General features: G+C 43.3%; 1 protein-coding gene across 1 annotated transcript in view; it reads right to left on the bottom strand.

Annotated features, from left to right (window-relative positions):
- LOC144823752 (synapse-associated protein 1-like) overlaps window positions 1-15,778 on the bottom strand; it is a 54,140-nt gene extending 38,362 nt beyond the window's left edge. The window contains exons 1-4 of the mRNA XM_078682556.1: window positions 15,556-15,778; window positions 4,735-4,844; window positions 3,414-3,480; window positions 2,045-2,118 (exon numbers count right to left, since the gene is read on the bottom strand). Of these exons, the coding sequence (XP_078538682.1) occupies window positions 2,045-2,118; window positions 3,414-3,480; window positions 4,735-4,844; window positions 15,556-15,718 (414 nt within the window). The 5' untranslated portion in view covers window positions 15,719-15,778. The remainder of the gene's footprint in view (window positions 1-2,044; window positions 2,119-3,413; window positions 3,481-4,734; window positions 4,845-15,555) is intronic.
- Between the last annotated feature and the right edge of the window lie 581 nt (window positions 15,779-16,359).

The following is a 16,359-nucleotide window of genomic DNA, read 5'->3' as shown; positions in this document are numbered from 1 at the left end:
AGCATAACAAAGAAAATACAAACACTATTTTAACTCCATGATACCATTTTATCAGTCCAGAAAGTTAAAAGACACAACCAGTCCAGTGGGATTGAAATGCGTGACTTTCAGGTTACACACAAACCTTTGAAGCACGTGGTTCACACAGCTGCCATGTCCTCCTTGATATTTTTTTGTAGCGCAATGTGCCACTAGGCCCCACAGTATTGGTCCACATGCCCCAGATCCTAAGCCAGTCAGAGTTGTTGGGAACATCATTGTTAATTCTAGTCTCTTCCACAGTCCATCCAAGCATCCCTCACCCAGTCCGAGTATCAGCCTGTGTGCCTTCAGCTCCTTCCAATGCTGCTTTGTTCGTACCCAGCTCCTTACTCAGTCAGTGCACGTACCCTCTGCTCTTCACACTCCATCCTTCTTCTGCTGACACTACATGATGCACTTTCCTGGGCATCATCTGCCTGACGCCTACCCCTTACCAGTTAAGTAATCTGGCACTGCATTCAAATTAAATCATTTTAAGTGCTCAGACAACCACTGTTAATGACTGTCTCTCCCCATAAAAACCTCTTGGGTAAATACATTTCTCATTTCCGCTAACACCCCTGGATCACCGCATGTCTAATGTCTTAACTAAACAAACCAGGGTGGTTGAGAACCCCAACTTTTACCTAATGCCAAATCACTCAGATTCATCCTTGACACCGACTTCACCACCAAGCAATATACTGCCAAGAAAACCAAGATGCTCTCTACAGAAGAAGGTGAAACCATTTCTCCCCAATAGCAAGTTCAGAAATGCCATCCAAGCACTCATTTTCTCGAATGAGGATGGTGGCAAAGCCCTGCTATATACTCTTCCAGACTCCACAATGCTCCTTCATTAGCATCCTAAATGCTGCAGCATACCTCATCATGGGCCTGGGGAAATATGAACACATCACCCCCCCCCTTGTGGAATTCCACTGACTTCCCTTACCAACCCATACCATCTTTAAAACCATTTGCATCATTCATAAAGTCATCATGCCGGGCGCTACTATCTGGCTTCAAAGCACGCCACCTCTGGTGGCACTCTGTACTCCAGCAGTTAGGACACCAACAGAATGGTGCTGACAAAGTGCAAAGAAGAAAACAAATACAACACAACAGGTCGTTTCCATTTATGCACCCAGGATCTGGAACAACATTCCTGTATCCATCAGGACCACGCAAACACAAGGAGATGACGGACGGAACGCTGAAACTTTTCAGACACACACCCCCAGTCACAGATCTGGGTTGTATCCATCATCATTCTTTATCTCACTTCGCCACTTCAGTTCAGAGGATTGCTTGAATCCAGTGGCAATCCATCAGGACCACTCCAAATGTTTGTCTAGGTTGAGCTATACAAACACTACATGGATAAGGGAATACCACCAATCACACCAGTTTCTTGACATCAAACAATGGATTTTAGAGCAGCTGATTAGAATATGAAAGTCTTTTGGGTAGAAGATCTTCTAACAAAAGCAATGTGATTCCACGTATTGCATGATCAGGAGACCACAAATCGCAGCGAGATGGTCACCTCTCAGAGGTGATTCATAAAGAAAAGTGAACAGGACAAAAACGGTACTTGGAGGCCCAACACAATTCTGTTATGACATAGCTCATGTGGCAATAATGTGTTGTGCCCACTGAAGCAGAATGAGGGCTCACCATTTAAGTTTCTTCAACTTTCGATAATCTATCAATTAGTGCTTTTGCAAGTTTTTAACAAAGTAGCAAAGTCCTCAGGTGAAGCAGGCAAGTTAAAGAAACAATGAGGTTATTTTGTCCGGTATCTGGTTTAAGGAAATGAGTGGGGCGCTCCATCAAGAAAAGGGTAATCTCCATGATCAGCCTCCAACGGGTTCTTTTAAGCCCCGATTCTCTTCATGCCACCATACTCACACACTGAGCCGGAAGGAAAGAAGAAAGATACACACACACACTTATCACCTCTCATTTCCTTTTAAAGGATCTGCAAGTACAGACCCTCCAGCATGGCTTCTGAACCTACCGAAGATAGTGCTAGAATCTGCTGCTTCATCAACTCCTCTTCACAGTATCCAACCCAGGGGGGCTCTGTCCTGTCTGCAGAGAACCAAAAATCCTCATCAATACAATGTGTTTGTTAGGTATTACATAACACTTGCAGGCACTCTTATGGCTACTTCAGAGCACGCAAAGTAAGTAAGCATAGATATCAAAATAAAGCCCTATGCAGTCACAGTGAACAATGAGACCATTCTGCACCAAAGGTATGCAAAGGGGTGCACTAATCTTTCTCGGTTGCCTCAGAAGCTCCACTGCAAATGCAATTTTACAAGGTAAACCTCCGGAAGCATTGTATACACGGAGGTTTCTCACATCTTCATGGTAATGGATTACCACTACTTGAAAAATAGAATGATCTGAAAGAACATTGTCCTTGTTTAGCGCAAGATGTGTAATGGTTTTGCCGGTCCATAAAAAAAACACACAGTTTCACTTTTAGAGCAGCATGTTAAAACAATTGATAAAAACGCCTGTGTTGCACTACTGTTTATTTTATCATCACCTTTGATAAAAGATCCCTAAATATTTTTCGATTTTTGAATCAAATTTTAGATCTCTGTTAGTGGGTGCTGTTATTGGCTTCATTGTGGCTGTTCATAAATAAATATGTGGCTGTTAAATTATCGTTTGTAAGTGTACTGCACTGTATAAAGGTTTTGTCTACCACCTTGCACAGCTTACATCAAAATTACATACATTTCTGAATCATTATCAGATAAGAGCAGGATCCAGCACCAGTGCTGTTTTTCAGAATTTAGATATGTCAGCAGAGTTGTGTGTGCCTGTCTCAGAACTGTAACAACAGGTTGCATTGGCAGATCAATGTGTGAATGTGCGATACCACACATCTAGTAAATGAATGCTGGAGAGCTAGTAAAGGTATATTGGCAGAGAGTTATGTATTAGTGGCATAACTGATAAAAGGTGTGATGCAAGAATGGATTGATTACACTGGCACAGCTATGAGCTTTCTCAAATCTGAAATATTGGGACAATGTAAGGCAGGACTCAATTACACTGACAGTCATTTGTAGCTCTCATGCTAGAACATGAGGGTGCTTATGTTCATAAAGCCCCGCTATAACGTTATGATGGTCCTAAAGTTGAAATAGCAGGAGGCAGCAGCTTTGGGTATTCACGCTACATACAATTAGTCATCACGGTCTAATGTGTATGCGTTACATTTATTGTGAGTATCACATTCTGGTTTCTCGGTGCTAGAAGCAATATTAGCAACATGTATTGTATGACCTCTAGATCACGTTTTAAACAACAGGTGGAAGATTTGTTGTAAGGAAGATGCTACATCAACATCAGCAGATGCCACTTACCGGATTTCTTGGACTTCTTCTCCTTCACAAACTTGTCTTGCTCTTTCTTGAAATCGCCCAGTATTGTCTAAAAGAGATAGAAGTCCCTGAGAAGAGAGAGCAGTCACACAGCTTCTTCCCCATATATGATCAGCCATGACTCTAGCTTCACTCTCTTCACACACATAGCAGAACCCACCTCCTACTGGACACACTTTCTGTAGAAGGGTATGGTTGGAGCAACGCTCTCTGGCGCTATTCACTACACTTGTGCTAACCAGCAGATGCACTAAAGGGCCCTAGTAAAGTTTGGGAGCTAGGTGAGTTACAAGGCTTTGGTACACCTCCCTATCTGTTCATATTTAGTCATCAGTTGAGTCATTTAGTGTGTATTACATCGAATTCAAATCTAATGGTTTGAAGGCTAATTAGTATTTGCATTAAAATAGACTGTGATTTGAATCATCTAAAACATGACTACATTAAGCTGGCTGTCTTGCTGGTTAAAACAGGGGTACCCTCGTGTGCTCATTCTTTCACACACTCCTGTTTGTTCATCGTGCACATCCGCCTCCTGCTTCGCATCTTCTCTTCCAAAGGCAGTATGAGGCGCTTGCCACCATTACTCCTTAAGCACAGTCTACACCAACCCTTGCTTCATAATATACATCTTACCTTTCCTGTCCACTTCCGGTTTTTCACTGTCCACATTATGACCAACTGGTTTTTATTTATTTTAATTTCGTTCCAATCATGTGTAACGTGAAGTTCTTTCTATAATTTGTCACGTGCTTAAAATGCACACAGTCCTGCCCCTGAATCTGATAATGGCGTGCACCGTGAGTGGGTGGAGGTAACATGGCTATGTGTGTGCTATATGACCTTTCTAATTGCATACTTTATGGTGGCTGTTACTACAATATCTGTTTTAATATGGCTACGGGAAAGTTTGTGTTTTGCTCACGCTTTACCTGAACATTCAACTGCTGCTCATTCATGTGACATCATTGTATGTGGTATTTCCTCTGAGGTTAGTTCCTGAACTACTGGCCCCAAAGCAGTTTGCAAGATCCTGTCAAATTCTCCTTAACTAACAGAGGTAAGAGAAGTGAGACATAAGTACTGCACAGAGAGGCAATAGCCCCAGGGTTGAAAATGACCCCAGTTGATTCCTCTCTTACTTGCTGTGGAGGGACTCCACTCATTAACCTGCTACCCTCCAAACCTGGCGAGGAAAAGAGCCCTGCTGTTTAACTCGATGTGCTTCATTTGGATTAAATCCACCCCATAAGATTCAAATGGTTCTACTGTCCCACTTCCCACCAACCAGACGTTCGTCTACCTTGTCCAGAACCTTATCGATGAGGTGAGACTTCTTGATGCTCTGGGTTGTGACCCGCACAGACTCCGCCATTCTCTTCGAGGCAGATGTGGCAACGGTAAATAAATAATCTGCATATTGAGAACAGAAAGTGTTTAAAAAGTGTTGACTCTTTTTCTCACAATTACAGATAATAAAGGACATCTTAAGCATGCATGAACAATCTCTGTTCTATTCCCAAATCAGAGGAATCTTGCCTAATCTTAAGAGAGATTTTTGGGGAAATTGTGCACATATTTTTTTAGAACACATTTTATTAATTTTTGTTTGAATTTTGACAACAACATACACAAGACCTCTGGGTCAAGGCCACAGAGCCACTATAAAACATTAGTAAATGTGCAAAAGAAATGTAGTTACACGTCGCAATAAACAAAACAAATATCGCTGTAGCAATAGTAGGTAAATAGTATGAATCAGAAAATATTGCCGGTCTCAAGCAATGTACCTCATGGCCCTAGTCCAGACCCCCATAATGTGTCGTATTTCTGGGGGACCCTCCTCACCTGGTTCACCAGCTGTTCCAGCACCATGCAAGAGTACATGCCGCCGGCCCACTCATGTATGGATGGGGTTTGTACATCTTTCAGGTGCCTGGCGAGGTCTCTCTTGGCCACCATATGTGCTGTTGCGATCAAAGATCGGTCTGCTCTGGAGTCCCCCACTGATTCCATAATACCCAGCAAGACTATCTTGGTATCGCGCACTAAGGGAAATCCTACAACCCGCCTGACGTACCTATTAATGGCCATCCAGTACGTGCCTGTGCCTCTGCACAGGTCCAAACAGTGTGGTCAAGAGTGCCCAGTGAAAACCCATACCACAAACATGCCGAGTCGCGGGCCTACCCCATTCGTCACTGTCGCACGGGGGAGCAATACATCCTATGAAAGTAGCAGAACTAAATCAAGACACATGAACCCTCAAGGTCCCCAGAGGGTCGGTGTATTGATAACCAGAGGCCTGTAAAGTCGAGAAATGTCTACCCATCCAACTCGTCGATCTCCAGTTTACATTCAATGGGAGAGTCGTCAGTCTGTCCACACTGGAAGTCAGAGCATGCCACAGCTGAAGGTAGTGGTAGAGCTGGGAGGTGTGAAGGCTGAATTGCTCCGCTAGTTCCTGAAATGAAAGGATATGCCTATCCCTCCAGACGTCTTCCAATGTAGAGAGACCAATCCAATCTCACATCTGGAATTTAACCAACCTCGCAGTCTCAGCCAACTGTCCTGTGCCAGAGAAGGGTGGCTCCTCTGAGAGTGCTGTACCATTTAGTGCGGCGTAAGGCCGAGTACCAACAGCGGATAGGGACCTGTGTAACCGGTGGGAGGGAACGCAAAGGCTCACGGCCATAAAGTAAAGAGAGCAGACTGAAGGGGTGATGGAGAGCCAGCTCCAACCGGAAGGCCAGGTCTCCCCAATCGCTCGGAAACCAGTTGTCAATGTTGACCAGGTGCTTGCACATATGTTATTAGCAAAAACTAAAATAATTGCGTAGGATTGTTGGGATTGGGGAGAGGGCCTGGCTCTGCTAAGTATAGGAAGGAGGTAGCTGGAGGCAAAAAGGGTGCTTGATTGGTTTGGGGTAGGATTGTCACATAAATGTCCCATTTGAAAACAGCCCGCAAAGACATAGCTTTGCAAAAAAAGATATTATAAAAATCTTTCCCACACATTTGGATCGTCTGAGAGAAATTTCAAAATGTATTTAAAGTCCTAAACCCAGTTACACTCACTTCACACATGTTTGAAGACAATGCTATTTTAACTTTAGTAATACCAAATTAGAGGATCAACTCTTGGATTAGATGCAAGACTGAAATGTCTCCACGGAGGTATTACTATAGATTCATACTTTAATAGTCTGTGTTTATAAATTTATGTTTTAGCAGTTTTTGGTTTTCAAATGCTACCTTTTAAAATACTGTAGTGCTTATCTATCTATGGTAATCAGGTCTTCTGGATGAAGCTTTTGATACATGCCTCCCTGGGGCCCTGTACGGCCTCAGCCCAGTCATTAACCTCCAACGGACCAAGATCTCTTTCCCATGATATTTTCAATGTCACCATAGGTCTGGAGAGTTATTCACCAGTTTTCTATAAATGGTTGAAATTGACTTGTCTGTCAGGGTGTCCGTTATTAGGCGGTCCTCAAGTGGGGCCGCCTCGCATGTCCAATCTGCAAGTATTGGTAACACTCTGTCTCATTCAACATTCTCAAGCAGGAATACGAATTGGGGGAGGCAAACGTCTGTCCCCTCCACACATCACCCAACCGCTGGGTCAATTACCTACCATTTTGTGAAGTTCTCAGTCCCGCCATCCTCCGAAAGGAGATCACGGTCCCAAAATGGAGTCAGCTACGTTAGTTTACCCTCCCAGCCAAGGTATTTGGAGGCCTCCCTCCACTCCCTAACCACTGTCTGTGTGTGGACAGGCAGGTCTTGTTCCATCATTTACTGATACAGGAGAGGGGGGTCACCCATGGTCATTCTGTCTCCCCCGTAGGCAGGTTCCTCTCAGTCCCCAAACATCCAATGGTTCACTGATACCAATTTAGCGGCCCAATGATATTGCTTAATATCTGGTACTGCCAGTCCTCCCTCATACACTCCTCTTTGTAGTTTATGCAGAGCTAACCGGGAAGTGCCACTGTTCCGTAACAGGTGTCTCAGTTCTGAATTTATCTTTTGGACAAAATGTGGTGGGCGTATTTTGCAGGATATACAGGAGGAACTGGAAAGTCATCATCTTAAAAATGGCCACTCGACCCATCAATGACAGTGGGAGCGTTTGCCAGTGTTGGGCATCCTTGCGGAACCGCTCAGGCTGCATGAGAAGGTTCTTAGTGTAGAAGACCTGTGCCACCCTAGTCTCACACACTCCCAGATATCTGAAACCATGTAGCTCCACTGCAACCCTACATCTCGATGACAACTTTGCCCCCCCGCCCACCAACGGGAACATTAGGGACTTCCCCCAGTTGATTCGGTACCCAGAGTAATCCCCAACTAATGAAAAGTGGTATAATGCTTGGGTATATTGGTGCCACCCAGGAGAATAACACATGTATTTATACAAAAAAAACACTTATTTGGAAGACGGTGCTGTAAGGTGAGGAGAACCACCAACCTCTCCAAAATAGCGGCCTAAGACAACAAAATATACAAAGAAATCCTCAGCACACATCATAGGTGTATCAACAATTTGTTAAGTGAACGATATAAGCACAAATTATACACAGGTTATTTCAATTCTTATTTTCTTTCTTGATTCCTTTGGTCTTGCTTCAGACAGCCAACATGTGTTTTGTCGCTTACAAAGGGAAATCGTCCCACAAGTTTCTCAAGGCTATGTCCTTTTTTATATAGACCTTTCTTTTGTGGTGATAATTCCAACCCACAAAGGGATTCAGTATCTAGGTGTTCTCGTACTCGAGCTACGCGGATAGCGACGTTTAAAACAAGCCCGTCAGACTAACGAGCTCAAGATTTGGGGACAGAATAGGATCCCTCAGATACATGGACTGCCTTACTGACGTGGTGCAAGATACTGAATCCATTTGTGGGTTGGAATTATCACCACAAAAGAAAGGTCTAAATCAACAAGCATTTGCAATGCAACAGGTCTCGTATTAGGTAGGTTAGTGCTATTAGTGTTTTAATTACAATGTTGCTTTTGGTGCTGTTTGAGTGAAGTGTGTGTAATTTACAAGGAAGTACTGGTATGTAGTGTGTAGTAAGTATGTGTATTTATTTTTATGTTGCATGTTGTGCTGGTGGTAGAGCAGTAAGTAGCTTAAGTGTGTAGTGTTTCAGTGTTAATGATTAGTTTCTGTGTTTTAAAGCCTTTGTAGCATGAGCATGGATGGTTAGTATGTGAATTACAATTGTGTTAGAGTATTAGTTGTAGTTTTGTGTAGTTGTGTAATAAGTAGTTATGTGTAGCAGTATATAGTGTTGTGTATGTTTTGTGCATTGTATGCATGAAGTATTCAGGGGGCAAGCTAGAGGACAATGGGCTCTAAATCTGTAAGCAGCATAGCGTGTACGTTTTCGCAAGTATGCAATATTTACAGACGAGATGCTGTTTAATACATAGGACATGTGAATGAGGGAAACGTAATGAGCAAAACATTAAAGACTTGTTGAATCTCTGCGATTTATTTTTTGTTGGGTGGTAGTAGAAGAGAGAGTGCAGGGTTATAGTTATAAATTAGATAGGTGCAAGGGGGTGTCTACAGGGCATATATATGGAAAGTGGTAGCACAGTTGGAGCAGAGGGTGAATGGGAGAAACGAATAGTAGCAGGCGAGGGAGGAAGGGGGTAAAGGAGGAATCATGAGTTGTGGAAATATTGTGTAAGATTTAAGAAGCATGAAGGGGAAGTTTTATAAAAGACATGAAGCAAGGCAATATATGTATAAGAGCAACAAAATAGAAAGTAAAGGAGCAGAGATGCTTGTATTCAACATGTAGGCAGTAGAAAAAGGAGAGTACGCAGGTGGCCTTCCAGCGCAGCAACTGGAGTGCATGGGGTGGCAAGATTTTATTAGGGGCTACATTCATGTATTGGACGATGCACGTTGCAGCATATGTATGCAGGTTACAGCATGTAAAGGCCTATTGTAAAGCCTATATGTTAGCACTGTAGCCCGGTATGCCGTGGTGCAGGTAGTATTAGATTATGTGGACAGACACAGAAATCGCTGCAACGATGTGGATACTTTTTTATAAATTCCAGTTGAAGTGGCGCGCATGTGAAAGTGGGATGCAGCAATGAGCAAAAATGGTAAATATCCTTGTTTAAACATCAGAGATGTGTTTCCTATATAAAGATGTGTATTTTACATATAGGCGCTACAAGATGAGAAAGCATGTATGCTGGGTTAAATAAATAAGTGTGCCATGCGCATGTTCTGCTGAAACGTTATCAAAGAGAGAGCGAGAAAACAATGCAAAAGAAAGTGGAAGCGGATCATAATGGGATACTCATATCGTTGTACAGGTATATGAAGCAGAAATGAAAACTTTGTAATATGGGCCGCGTGTACCAAGGCCTAAAACACTGCATCACAGAGTCGCATTACATAGTACATGAAAAGCATAGTAGTTCTGTTTCCAACAGTACCATAACAAACATAGCATATAAGACAACACAGTAGCACGCAATCTCCTTTAAGCAAAAATAATGGTGCAATGACTTGCATAGCTTTGCGGGAAGCTGGGGAATTGGCCTTCAGGCATGGCGTCGATGCACCATGCACGCACACGTTAGAGGGTTCTGTGCACCTTAGTAATATCTGTGGTGTTGGTTGTTGGTAATATACACATAGCAGTGGCAACAGGCAGAGACCAGAGACACATGAATTTAGTGTATTTCTTTTAAAAGTGATTGGGCATATTTTCGAATGTAGCTCTATCCTACCAGTATCTGGGCGTTAACTCTTATACACACAGAGACATTCCATGTCATACAGTATCAAAAGTCTTCTTTTAAAAACTTATCTAAAATAGTACTGCAAGTGTTCCTTAGACCTATTTAATCACTGCTACCTATAAATAAGAAGTAACATTTGGACAGCCAATGCAACATAAACAGCAAACGGCACTGGTACGGCAAGCTTTAAAACTGAGGGACCGCAGTGTACGTGCTTTTAAAGATACATTCCGGTGGACACAACAGCGAGGAGTTTTTGCCTGCTGATACTGTATGGCATACAGCAAAGTGTGCGCTACTGCTAGACACAATGGGACACAGTATTTTGTATACAGCGGGTAGGGCATAGCTTCATGGACACTACGTTTCTAACAAGTAATAAATATGAGGTTTCCGGTGCTCCACCTAGAACCCAAGTGTGTTCTTAATTGTCTTGTAAAATAATGCACATTTTCATATGACTTACTGGTGTGATGTACAGCAATACAAATATATGCTCCTGCGCTTGTTCGGACGTCATGCCACGTGAGCTATTAACATTTATTATTCTGGTGATGCAAGAACGAATACAAAATGCTTCTAGAAACAATATTCTCCTTTAGAACCATACACTGAAGCGTGCAGTGGTGCTGCTCTGGACTCGAATAAAACGTTTAAAAAGGGGTTTCTGACAGAGCAACGGTTTTTGTTTTTTTTAGAGGAATTAGCATCTCCAACTTGGAAACATGCATTAAAAATACCCAAAAGACACGTTTTTAATGAAACTGTGTGTCCATTTCCCTTTCAGAAATAACATGTTTAAATAATGTTGGCATTGCGTCTGCCCTCGTATGTTCAGTACTCGAAGAGTTGGCCATCTTCCACCGCTGGCTTGTGTCGTTACTTTCAGTTTCCACACAGGGGAATGTTGTCAGTCTAAGCTGAACCCGTACAGTAGAGCCTGTGATGAACCTGGCGGTATTTTTGCACATGTGGCTGACGTCTAGATGCTCACTGCTTACACATCTGGATGTTATCACTTCCATACACACTGGAGGGAGGTTTTCTGCCTGAGGAACAAAGCACATCTTACTTGGGGATTTCAGGAACACTGTGATACCAACAGGATTAGCTCAGGAGACACTTTAAACCAGTGGTGCGTGCGCACCACAGAGGAGCGGGGAAGGGAGCGCAGCAGCGAGGCGAACGCGAGCTGCTGTGCTTGCTGGCCACCGACGGGAATGGGCGTTGCCTTTGCCCAATCGCGTACTTTTTTTTTTTTTAACACGCTAAAGCCAATGACGGGCGACGAAAGCCTGCTCACACGCACAAGCCTGTGAGCAGCTTTCAGAACCTCCTTACAATAGGTCTCGCGTTACACGAGTAGTGCTGTGCACTGCAACGCTACGTGCAAGACCTAAAAAGGACATAGCCTTGAGAAAGTTGCGGGATGATTTCCCTTTGTAAGCAACGAAACACATGTTGGCTGTCTGAAGCAAGACCACAAGAATAAAGAAAGAAAATAAGAATTTAAATAACTTGTGTATAATTTGTGCTTATATAGTGCACTTAACAACTTGTTGATACACCTATGATGTGTGCTGAGGGTTTCTTTGCAGAGAGTAATCCCCAAATGTGTGAAAAATTTATGAATCCTACTGATTGAAAACAGTGGTTTTGTGACATACAACAGACACCAGCCGCATAAATCGAGATTCTTTCGTACAACTCCCTGTGCACCGGAATTCCCCATATAAGGGGATCCTGACTAACCCAAGCCACAAGAGGCTTCAGTGCCAACACAAAGAGCATTGGGGACAAAGGACAGCCCTGCCTCGTACACTTCTGAAAAGCAAAGACCCGAGACACCAAATTATTGGCACAGGCCCGCGCAAGAGGGCCCGCATACAGGAGCCTGAACCAACAGATAAATTTAGGCCCAAATCCCAGACGTGACAGCACAGCAAACAAATAGTTACATTCCACGCTTTCAAATGCCATTATTGCGTCCAGTGACAGAAGTGCCGCCTTGCTCATGAATGGAGGCCCCAGCCACATGAAAGATCCCATATAGACATCTGAGGTTTAGACTCATCCCTCTATGTGGCATAAATCAGGATTGGTGCAGATGAACTACCGACGTGATTACTGTTCGCAAGCGAAGCGCTAGGGTCTTGGCTAGTACCTTAGCTTCAAAATTAAGCAACAAAATGGGCCTTTACAACCCACAGTCCCTCAGCGACTTTCCCTCTGCAGGGATTACGACAATGACAGCCGTTCTTTGGTCCTACAACCCACAGTCCCTCAGCGACTTGCCCTCTGCAGGGATTACGACAATGACAGACGTTCTTTGGTCGTAAGGTAAAGGACCCTCACTCAAAGCTGTCTGGAACATATTCAAGAGGTGTTCCCAAAAAGCAAGCACGGATCCCACCTATCATCTTGCAGAACCAGTCGCCGCATGAGGATTTTGTGGAACTACTGGAGCAACAGTGTACTTCCAGTTCTACCATCAAGCCCTGACAGAACCACGCTAAAAATCTTGCTCACAATAACTCAGGGTTACAAGAGCATAACTAAGGTGCTAACAGAGCAGCAACTCGAATAACATACGTTCTCAAGGACTAGTGGAAGCCCAGCATTTTGTAATCCTTGGACTTCATGGGACAAATCTCGTGACCTGTTGGTTTTGGGAGTTCCAGTGAAGAACGTTAGCAACTGTTTTGCCAGCAGATAAGAACAAGAAGTTCTCATTGTTCATCCCAACCCAATACGCAAACCATGAAGGGAAGTCATAAGATGCTACAGTTACACTGTTGCCTCAGAAGCATCTAATGAAAGAATGTGTCCTGTCATGTGCTACAACCGTTAGCTCTTAGGCACACTTCTACTTTCAGAAACAAATTATGCATACCCTATGGAGAGCATACCTCGAAACAATGCACTCACAATGCATCAGTGTCTTGTGCAAACTACATTGGAAATAACCCTGGGGCAGTGAAAGATATATGTGAAAAATTCTATGAAGCATAAAGTATCCCAAGCCAAACTTCAACAAGTGAGCAAATCAGAGCAGGCATGGATGACAAGACCTATGCAGATGTTGCATGACCTAAACAAACCAATCCGTCAACACAGGTGACTCCTGCTTCCTTTTGTGGAATGAGCAGTGCCATGAACTGGCAGGAACTAATTGTTAAAATTAAAAAAGTTGTTGCGGAAGTTGACATTCACGTTGCAGTGGGAAAAATCATGGTCATTGTTTTCCATGGTGAGGAGATTAATCGTCATGGCAGCCACGACTAAACACAATTCTGTCTTGTCTGATAATGTGGAATGATCACAGAAATCATAACAAAAGTGTTAAACTCTTGCACTTGATGGAACCCAAGGATGTGATGTAGCACTTGCCTCGAAGACCCATCTCAAAGAAAGCAAGAAACTTAGGCCTGAATCACAAAGGTAAGCTTACATGTTTGTATAAGTTTACGTTTTTTCACTATTCACAAAACTGCATTTTAATAGTAGGTTTACAAATGCAGAGACTCTGCAGTTGGTGCAAAGAACTCTGCACATAAAAAGATAGGACAGGCCTATCTTTTTATGTGTGGAGTTCTCTGCCCTGACTGTAGAGTCTCAGCACTCGTAAACGTACTATTAAAATGCAGGTTTGTAAATACTAAAAAAGCGTAAAGTGCCGACCCCCAGGGATGTAGTGGTCCATCTTCACCCACCCATCATGCTTCTATTTATCAGTCGCCATCTTGAGCCAGTAATTGAACCTGAGGGTTGCACGGGGCAGGCTGGGGACAGAGGGAAGGGGGGTTGGGATTTATGGCAAAACACACAAGGTTATGGACGTAAAGTTGCAAATTGGCAAAACATTTACCCCCCAGTCACAGATCTGGGTTTAATCCATCGTTATTTTGCTCACCACGCCTCCCCAGTTCAGACATGGCCATATGCAAATCAGTCTTGACCCTGTGCCTCATGGGAACAGTCCAGCCCGAACTACCAAGCCATGTCTTCCCTGGACCGGAATCAAGCATCCTAGGACCAGTTTCTGGCTATCAGCCGTCATCAGCCAGGATAGCTTGACTCCAGTGGCGTAGTGAGCACAGGACCCACGTCTGGGCACACCCTTCCCACATAGGGCGAACAGCAAAACACACAAGGTGATGGACGGAATGTTGCACATTGGCAAAACATTCACCCCCAGTCACAGATCTGGGTTTAATCCATTGGTATTTTGCTCACCACACCACCCCAGTTCAGACATGGCCATATGCAAATCAGTCTTGACCCTGTGCCTCATGTGAACAGTCCAGCCCGAACTGCCAAGTCATGTCTTCCCTGGACCGGAATCAAGCATCCTGGAGCGGTTTCTGGCTATCAGCCAGGATATCTTGACTCCAGTGGCGTAGTGAGCACGGGACCCACATCAGTGGGATTTATGCCCTGACAATCACTGTATGAGCCTGCGGGCATCACCCCCACCATATGTTACGGTTGAAGATACTACCCGCTAAAAGGCAAATGGTCTGTCATCTAAGAAATGCAAAACTAGATTAGATTGGACTGCAAGTATTATCCTGTAGTTGAGAAAAATATAGTGTACAATGAATGTCAGAAACACACAACATGTTTAAGTATGTTGAAAATGTGTTCTGACTGCAAGGCTCCAATCAGGGAAGAATGGTTTGCAATACCAGTGCGTTACAAGAAAATACAACTCATTTAAAATTATATTCATTAAAGATACTAGGAATTAATGAACTGCCATGCCACACCTGAGTTATGTGCATATTCCAAGATCGCTTCTTTTTCATACAATCTGCGGCATTTCAAAATATATCATTATAAAAGAACCCATAGAGCAGCAGGAATATCTGTGTATACATATATGCACACACACACATATATACACATACAAAAGCCGTTTTGCATTTTAAAGTACAAAAATGTATTGTAAAAATGAATGTGTTGTATTACTTGTGTAATAAAGTACCACTGTGCTAAACGCATGAGGGATAACTAATGATATTCTAAAGAAGCAACCCTCCAAGTCACCTCAAGACATACCAATTGGGTTGGAGTGCTACAACTTGGAAAAGTGCCTGCATCTTGCTCAGTGTCAATGGTCTTGTTGACTTTATGGCCCCCTCACATCTGGGAATCATATTGGAAGAGGCTTTTTGTAGGCAAAAATATTTTCTGTTTTGCCTCTAGAAAGTTGCCTCCTCCTACTTAGCATAAAAAATAGACCAAATAATCTGCATATCTATATTATTGACTCCAAACCTGGATTTAGCTTCAGCTCCCTCCATTCAAAACACAGTTATATGGATATGAAGGGGCACTTACTTCCCAAGCCCCTGGCCTGACCCTGGGGAGGCTCCTCCTCCTCTCTAGCCTCCTCATCATCATCCTCCTCGTCCTCCTCCTCTTCGTCCTCCTCTTGGGCTCTGCTGTAGGCAGGTCTTCCATCTCCCCCCAGCCAACTGCCCAGGGACAGGGACCTGAACATGGCTATAGGGTCCGTGCACCACCGCAGGTAAACACACGTCAAAGCCCAGTGGGCATGCGCGGCGGCAAAGCATCCTGGGGGCTGTTGTCCTAGCAGCTTGGAATAAGTATAGAAAGAGAAGAGAAACTCGGACTGTAGAGAACAGTCTCAATCCTTGAAATATTCAGTGGCCGTCTTAGAAGCTTGCATTACAACAGTTACAGTGGCTAAAGAAGAGCACGGGCAAATGTTGCCTAGGCAATGACATTTATGTATAGACATGTTAATATAAACAAATCAAAATATTTGTATTAAATATAATGTAGATGTTAAATAAATACTCCTCAATCTGCCGTTTTATTTGACTTTGACGTGTTTGAACATGTCTATTTAAAAATGTACTTTAAAAAATGCTTGCTATTATTAATTGAACTGGTTGGTTTACATTTGAGTACACGAGACTTTACGCCATTTAAACATGTCTGGCGCTTCTACGTTCTTACTGCGGTCATACTATTCCACTACCACTAATGGACACCGATATACACAAAAAACTTTGCGTATTTGACTGCAAAATAGATTTATCGTATTATTCATTACACTTTGAACAACCAGTATTGTGATAGGATTGGCCAAAACAGGGAAACCGAACAGTGAAAAGA

This window comes from Lissotriton helveticus, chromosome 3_1 (assembly GCF_964261635.1).
Source record: "Lissotriton helveticus chromosome 3_1, aLisHel1.1, whole genome shotgun sequence".
Classification (NCBI taxonomy): Eukaryota; Metazoa; Chordata; class Amphibia; order Caudata; family Salamandridae; genus Lissotriton; species Lissotriton helveticus.
Note: the sequence above shows the minus strand (reverse complement) of the source record. Positions and strands in the feature narration are given on the sequence as shown.